We start from the raw sequence: 8384 nt of genomic DNA, 5'->3' as shown, positions 1-8384 counted from the left end.
CTACTGCTCCCGCCAGCCCTGACTCTGCTGCTGATCAGACCAGCCCTTGCTCTCTGCAGAGGCAAATGGACAAGTTCTGAAGGTGACTGTTAAGAACATTCTCATAGCTGAATTTCAGTATGGTTTTTTGTATTATTTGTTTGTGTCTTATTCTGGTTATGTTACTCTTGCCCTCATGGTCCTGCATACCTTACTGTTGACTGCAGTGAAAAGGCAAATTTTAACTATTTTCATTTTTTGCATGCTTACTATTTTGATTTCAGCATGTGTACATGTCGTTGAAATGCTGCATACCAGTTAAAAGGAGATGGTTATTTCAAACTAATTGTATTCCTGAGGAAAGCCATAGAACAGAGAAATTTGATTGCAGCTTTAGTTTTTCAGATTTTTCAATCCAAAGTAGTTGTTGGCAGCGGTATTCTTGGCAATGTTCTGTACTTGAAGTATACATGCAGAAGAAAATAAAAGTTGTACAGTGCTGGTAGTGCCAGAACCTGCACAAGTGTTGTAGTGCTAACAGGGCTGCTTAAAAAAGCTAGATAAGCGTATGCATGTACCTTTTTAAGGCTATTTTTAGGCATTATTGCTAAACTTACAACTTCACACCTCCATATTGTCATTGAGTCTCTCTCTCTAAAGATGAAAACACATTTTCAACAGAGAAGTTACTTGGAAAATTATTGTAAATTTTTATTAGTACAGCTAGAAAGAAATACATCTGCTTGACTGTGTGACATTGCTTCCATTTGGAGCTACAGCTGTGGTAGCAGTAAAACCAACAATTGTTACCTTACAGTGAGGCTAAACTTGTAAGAGAAACAGCGTTAATTGTGATCATAGCCATTATGTCAGCACACAGGGAAAGGCTCGATACAGTAGAAGGAGGAGTATGTTTGCCTATTTCTTGTGCGCACATAAAAAAAGGCAGTATAAAAATGCATTTATAAAATTACAAATTTCCTCTTTACATGGAATGTTGTGTCAGACAGTTGTGGGGAAGGAAAAGACCCAACTGCTCCCTCCTAAAGCTGTTTGGGATAGGGCTCAGCCTGTAATTTCTTTCAGGACTGATCCCATACAGGAGGGGGCTGGACTGTATGTTTAAGCAGGACTCTCCCTCATTTCCTGGGAGGGACTGCTTGGAAACTGGTGGCAGGCCAAACCCAGTTAATTAAAATGTGTAATTACATATCATTTGGTAATGCTAATATCTACATTAAATGATTACATGTATGCCAGTGCTTTACAAAATTCAAAGCTACTAACCACTTCATCTGGTAGAGTAACATCAGACTGGGCTGTTCATTTTACAACAGCACCTCTTTGTTTTTACTTCTGGAAAACAGACCTCACTGAAACCTGCCTGTCACCAGACACGTCGGATGGACGGCGGGGCGGGCTGGCTCTGACAGCCCCTGGGCCCCTTACTCCGGTAACTTTTCGTAATTGGCTTCAGGACTTTGAACGGTGCCACCTTACAGCTGTAGAGATCCTGGCCCCAGAGAAAAGCTGAAGTGGGGGACTGAGAGCTCCAGCTTGCATATCTTTGAGGCAAGGGCATCAATAACCTGCTTCATCTGTAATCTGCTTGCACTGGTAAAACATGGCCACAGCTGCTCTCTCTCATTTATAGCTGGGGGAAGAAGAGCATTTATAGGTTATAGTAAAAACAAAATCTTAATATATAAAAAAGAAAACAACCCAAACCTAGCAAAGCCTAGAAGGGTTTTCTTTCTGAGCATGAAACAGTGATACAATACTCACTTAAATAGAGTTTCAGAATCTGTAACATAAATATTGAATATTTATTAATAATGGTGTCTAGAGTGCTGTCTAGTATGTCTAACATTAGGCATGTTAAAGGAGAAGATACGGAAACAAAAGATAAACCTTCACTAAAGCAATAGTCAGATCTATGTAGATTAGTTGTAACATGATTAATAGTACCTTTAATGTCCCTTAGTTAGCTCTTTTAATGCATGTTTCCACATATGGCAGTCATCTTATTGTCAAGGTCCTGCCCTGTTGTCACGAGAGCATGCCAGAGGTAGCAGAGAGGGTAATTATATGCCTTAGGCTGGATTCACAGGGGACCAGGCACAGCGCTGAAAACACACAAATTTTTAACTGTGTTGCTCCCTGGTGAAATTCATCCTGTAATCCTCGGGTTCCTGACTCCTCCTGCTCTGGCCTCCCAAAAGCTGTGAGCTGTGCAGGATGGCACCTACAGCAGCTGATAAGACACACCTCCCCTCTAGCACCATAAAGAAGTGCCAAGGTCCATTATAAATTTTTTTTTTAACCGGATTCTCTTGGAGTCAAGGCTTAGCCTCCTAAGTTCTGCACAGACCACTCCACTGTCAGGCTACCAAGCACTTGAGCAGAGCTCTTTGAGCCTTTGCTGATGAAGCTGTTGTACTTTGCCTAACACATTTCTAATATTCATTTGAATGGAAGCTGGAATCCAACTTGTCTATCATTCAGATTTCTTCCTCCCAATTGTTTAAATCTTGCTAAGCAAAATGAAACTTTCAATGCAAGATACTAGAAGAGACCTATCCAAAAATACCCAGTTTCCCAGTATTTGGGATGCAGCTGACTAGGAGGAGGAACTGCTGCAGTGGCGTTGCCAACCCTGTTACATGTTTAGAGGGCTGGAGATGGTCAATGCACACTTTATAGGCTGATCATAGTATTCAAAGTAGGGAAAAAAGCCTGTGGGCCATAGGTTTGATAAATGTGCTAGTCAGTGTAGTGCCGTCAAGACATGGGTGTTTCCTGGACACATTAAGACACTGGAAGCTTCAGAAAATTATGTGGTAGAAACTGTCCAAAGTGTCTGAACAACTAAGTTTTTGGTCTCTGGTGCCTCAAGTGGTAGTTATAGGGCTGTTGGCCTACTGGTCCCTCCCATCACCCCGCAGAGATACCCATGCTAACTCTGGGAACAGCAGCTGTGGAGTCAGGACGGTACAGGGTTATGCCCATGCAAGTTAGCCACCCTGAGGGACAGACTGTATTAGCTCAGGCACACCAGCAGCACACCTTTGGAGATCTGCATGTGTACTTTGATGTACTCTGTGCCACATGGACATACAAACTGGTTGATCTCTCCCACACCCTCCAGCACATGGTGTGGCCATGCCTGGTGTTGCCCTTGTGAATATACGTCCTGTCAGTGCCATCTGAATGCACCGAGTTCTCTCCTCATGACAACGAGTGAAAATGCATATGCTACTAATTGAGTGGTATTAAAACAGGTTATCTAAAAAGGATTTTCTAGTCTGTGCTACTGCTTAGTCTGAATAGCTGAAAGGCAGAAAGTGGCCGATTCTTTTCTTTTATGCCTTTTGCTGTGTTTGGAATAGCACCACAACACAGTTAAAAGAAAAGTCAAAAGGATTATTAATTCTTCCCCAAAGTGTGTTCAACGGCAGAGGGTTTACCGTTAACATACACTGCATATTCCATAGCTCTACAACAAGAATAGACAGAGCTTGAAACTCCTTTTCACAGAGTTTCTGGATTGCAAAATCTTCAGCGTTGAAGTGCTGATTCCTTTTTTCTTTTGTCTGTCAGCACAATTCTTACCATCTGGAGTTAGTTTAGCAGAAAGGTGTGGATGTATATTTGTCTTTCAATCCACTCAATAAAATGTGACACATTACTGTAAACTCCAGGTCCCAAAACCTTGGAAAAGCAGACAGAGCCCCAAGATGTTAAACCAAACAAAGTCCAGCGCCCTGCAGGTTGCTCACACACAAGCGGTCCTCCACTGTCACCCTGCAACATGAAAGAAAAAAACTATCTATAGGGGCTACCCATGGCCAGCAGTCATAGTGTTAAAGCTATGTCTCAGTTCCTATAGCAATTTGCCTTTAATAAGTAATTCAGCTGTAAAAAGGGGCTGCTCTGCTGAACAATGTAGCAGCACACAGCATTACCAGTATTTATTCCCTGTCATATTTGTACAAAAAAATTACCTGCAAAAGGCTCATACAAATTAAAAAAAAATCAATCTGATTGTTAACTAATACAGATAAACCTTAAAGTCTTCAAGAAGCATTTCATTATCATAAACTGAAGTTGATTATACCAATAATAATAAAAGTGGGGTTAAAATATGTAAATAACTGTTGTCATTCCTATAGGAGATGAAGTATGCTATACCTAATAAACATCATAGTACTTTGATTTCTAAAAGCAAGTCTGGCTGAGTTTCTCATTGGAGAGAGACCTACCATGCAAGAGTCCACAGTGCCAGACTCGTAGCCAGCACACAGCATCCTGCTGGTGATGGTTTTCATGTCAAAGTATGACTGGCATTGTTCTAAGGGAATGATGCGAACCTCTCCTTCTTGAAGCTTGAAAGGCACTGAAAAACAGAATTACGCATTAAACTATACACACACAAACATGCAAATACTTAGCTATGATGCCTCGTTGAGATATGGTAAGTATTTCCATTAGGCTAGAAAACAAATATTACTTTTTTATATATATACATATATAAAATGTAAGGAGAGAAGAATCCCCCTCTCGCACAAAGCTAAGGTGAAAGCAGGTGGGTTTTTGCAGTGCTGCATCGCAGGATTCATGACTGTCATGCTCCTGGGCCAGGAGCGTACGTGTTGCATTCTGGAGAAGAACCAGGCACTTGCCATGTAACATGCATTCGCACTGACAGACTGAGGGGGAGAGCACCTTTATGTGATAAGGTGTGGGACTTTGAAGATGGGGGCAGGACTGGCTGGAAAACAGTAATGTGAAGGAGGTAGAGGAGAGGTTTGACTCACTGTTCCATGGCAGGATCTCCCTGTTTCTCAATGTCTCTAATGGTAAAGCTTGGTATCATCACGGCCATTTTGAGTTATGTTTGGGTAACTTGGACTTAGTGTATCTTAGAGGGAATCAGAATTCAAAGGGTTTTGAAATTATTTTAGCGCATTCAGGAGACAATAAAGGACCTCTTCCTAGTCTAAACAGCTGACTAAGCTGAACTTCTAAGGAAAGTTGTTCAACCTAGGGCATGAAGTACTAAATGCTGTGTAACCATGATCGTTTTTGATGCTTCATGACGCAAAACCTTTAAAACCAATGCTGAAACCACATTAGAGAGCAAAGAATCTTCCACTTACCAGTGGTGCAAAAGCAGGGGGGGTTTCCTGCCATTACATAAAAGATAGTTTTAGATGGGTAGAGCTGCTAGTAACCAGCCTATCCTTCACATGTCCAGTTTAATTTTTGCCACATGTCTGACCTGGCCACTAGAGGTGAAGTCGCACCTGAAGCAATACTCAAAGGAAAATTTTCTTCTCCAGTGTACAGAATGATGGCTTTCCCTAGCAATTACTATAATAGCGAAGGGAGAAACACAATAGCTAGAGCATTAACAGGGTTGGGGCCAGGATAATTTGCATATGATGCATACAGAATTGTTTTGTCTAAACAAATATTTACATAACACAACTGTTCTTGTCATGGTACCCAAGGATTGCAGTGGCCCCAGCACAAGAAAACACACCTTCTGTTCAGAGCAACAAAAACAACACTTGTGATTATGCGTGGAGGGAATAAATCGTGTCACAAGTCCAAATTGTGACACACAGTGTTGATTAAAGAAAAGGTTCGTGCAGCCTGTATGCTAATACTTTCAGTGCCTTCCGGTTTCACTGAATCTTGCCCACCCCACCCCGATGATCTGATGCCTTCTCAATACAGTTCTGAACACAACCTAAACCAGTAAAATGAAAAGAAAAATTCAGGTGACTTTCTTGATAGGAGTTTCTAGATCCTCAACAATTTTGAAAATCAAGCCACTTGTCTAAATAAGGATTAAGGAGCATAAAATCAGGCTGCAGATTTGGAAAAAGCTAGGTTCTAGTCGCATGTAGATCCTTCCATGAATAGTTACAGTTCCCTAGTATTTAATGTCCCATAATAGCATAAATGGATAAAGCTTTGTAATGGGATCACTTATTTGATTAACTCAGTAGAAGGTTAACGTGTTTTTCCAAGAGTCCCAGAAGTATTCATCTTACTTTTGTTGCCCATGTGTCCCCAGCCTGTGATGTAGCAGTAGGTATCTGGCCGAACCAACTGGTCCTTGCTGGGCAAACAGACAGGTCTTACATAGCTTGTCTCGTTGATATCCTTGTCTAGTTCCACAATGCTGATATCGTAGTCTACAACTGCTCTGTTGTAGCGTGGATGAAGGATAATGGTCTTCACTAGTCGGGTCTGCATGAAGCCTGATGGATGATCAAGATTGCTAATCCCAAACACTACTTGCCAAACAGCTGCATTTTCTCTCCTGTGTAAAAAAGGGAAAATGGGAAATTTCAATCAAGAGGATTCTCTTGAGCTGAAATACCTGAGAATTTCTTTCTGGCTGATTTTTTGCACATTGCGCTTTGCAAAGCTTTGCGCACACAAATGCTACAAGAAAAAACAAACACTTAAGCATCACTACATACAGCTACGAGCTGAGCAACAAAAGACAATGCTTTCCATTTCCTTCCTGCATGTTACCAAACGAATTAAAGCGCACACCTTCAGAAGATACGTAACCACCTATTAGTTGCTGTATTAAGTACCAAAGGCTCTCAGAATGACCCCTTGGATCCTGCCCAAGTTTTAGGTGCTCACATGCTCACTGGTAGGCGAGTGACTGGGGTGACTATTGTTCAGTAGTATGCTCCTGACAGCAGTAAGTCTAACTGAAATCCCAAAGGAATCTCCAAGAAGCAATTCTATCACGAAAACTAAATCTTTCATGATAGCCATGGGAAAAGCCCCTTATTTATTCGGCATTCAGTCTGTGCCAAGCATACTTCGTATGCCTAAAATCAAAGATTACTTTGACTCTTACAGTTGTTTAAGACTCTTCTGGTAAATATCCAAGATCACAGAAAAATTATGCATGTGATACAAGTGGGAAGACTGAACTTGAGCCACATGAGAAAAACAAAGACTTTATGAAGGACTTCAAGGGTGTAATCTCTTGATCATAACTGGTCACATGATAGGTCACAGGTTCCTAATTAGTCTGTAATTCTAAAAAACCCTCAAAAAAGTGAGCATTTTTCACAACTGATGCAAGACCATTCCATGTAACTAAGAACATTTGACAAGATTGAAACTTAATCAAAGCAGTGTAAATCAAAGCATGCAAAAATTCAGCTTTTTCACAATACTCAACTGGATTGTAACTTCTGTAATTTGGAAAGAGATTTGATTGCTAAATAAAGGCTATTTTTATCTTGAGTTGGATGAAAATTCTGGTGTTTCAGACTATAATGATCATTTTACCGTCGTGATCAATTTGTGAGTTTTTCCATAAAGTTACAGGATTAAGTGCTAAGAATATTCATAAGCTGTTGTGTTTATGAACACTGCAAAAAAGCATTGCTCAGAGCAATGAGCAGTCACAGCCAGAATGTATTGTCCTACAGTCAAGAAAAAAACCTTAATGTCTTGGATGCTTTGGTGTAATGCATTTCAAAACAATCTTGGCAAAACTCTGGGGACTAGTCTAATAAAACTAGCAGAGGACACACTGTTTAATGTAGCTCTTTCCATTTATGCCCTCCACAAGTATTCATACGACTATTTGCATTAATATTTTCTGCTGCATTATTGTTAGATGGTCCTCATGTTTTGTATCCCAAACATCACATGAACTTCAAAAAATACTTCACAAAATGGAGCATTTTGTCTAAAGCACTAGAGCACTTTAAAATCTGTTTTAATTGTTGGCTTATCTGGTTTGTTTGGTAATTTTTTAAATACTTTTATCAAGAAAGCTTTGTGGGATCAAGAATCATCTTGCTGTTGCTGTATCAAGCTATACAAATGAAAAATTTAAAGATTTCAGGCCACCGGGAACATACCCTCACCTCTATTCAGAGAGGCAGTAGAGAAAAAAGTTCATAAAACTCCTCAATGAATTATTAAACCAAAATATCTTAGTACTTTAAGGCATTCTGAATACAAATGCAAAAGAGACCTTTTACACATAATACTCTGAGCTCACATAGCCCTGAATGAGGCATAAATGAACGGCTCCAAAGCGTAGTGGCAGTGTTTCTGCATTTGACAAAAATGGGAGAATTTTTACTTTATAAATTTGACAGCTTCTGTGCTTATCTTTCACTAATGAGAGATATCTCTTACCTGTGAAATTCAGTAGCAGTCCCATATTGCTGAAGGATCTACCTCTAAATCCCACCCTTTATTTTAGATCACCAGAAAATGTTCTTCCAAAGGTAAAGAAATATTCCAGATACTGCTTAGCTTTACTTAAAAACAGATGGGGAAAGAAGAAAAATTCCTTGTGCAGGACCCACAAATCTGGTAAGTACAATATTCTTGTTTGTATTATT

At 40.1% G+C, this 8384-nt stretch overlaps 1 protein-coding gene across 1 annotated transcript in view; it reads right to left on the bottom strand.

Moving 5' to 3' along the window:
- Positions 1 to 3600: 3600 nt before the first annotated feature.
- The window catches only part of CORIN (corin, serine peptidase), a 168674-nt gene continuing 163890 nt past the window's right edge, over positions 3601 to 8384 (bottom strand). The window contains exons 20-22 of the mRNA XM_049793730.1: positions 6042 to 6313; positions 4242 to 4375; positions 3601 to 3783 (exon numbers count right to left, since the gene is read on the bottom strand). Coding sequence (XP_049649687.1) covers positions 3601 to 3783; positions 4242 to 4375; positions 6042 to 6313 — 589 coding nt within the window. The remainder of the gene's footprint in view (positions 3784 to 4241; positions 4376 to 6041; positions 6314 to 8384) is intronic.

Source organism: Accipiter gentilis, chromosome 3 (assembly GCF_929443795.1).
Source record: "Accipiter gentilis chromosome 3, bAccGen1.1, whole genome shotgun sequence".
Classification (NCBI taxonomy): Eukaryota; Metazoa; Chordata; class Aves; order Accipitriformes; family Accipitridae; genus Astur; species Astur gentilis.
The sequence above is the reverse complement of the archived record's forward strand: the minus strand, read 5'-3'. Positions and strand labels throughout refer to the sequence as shown.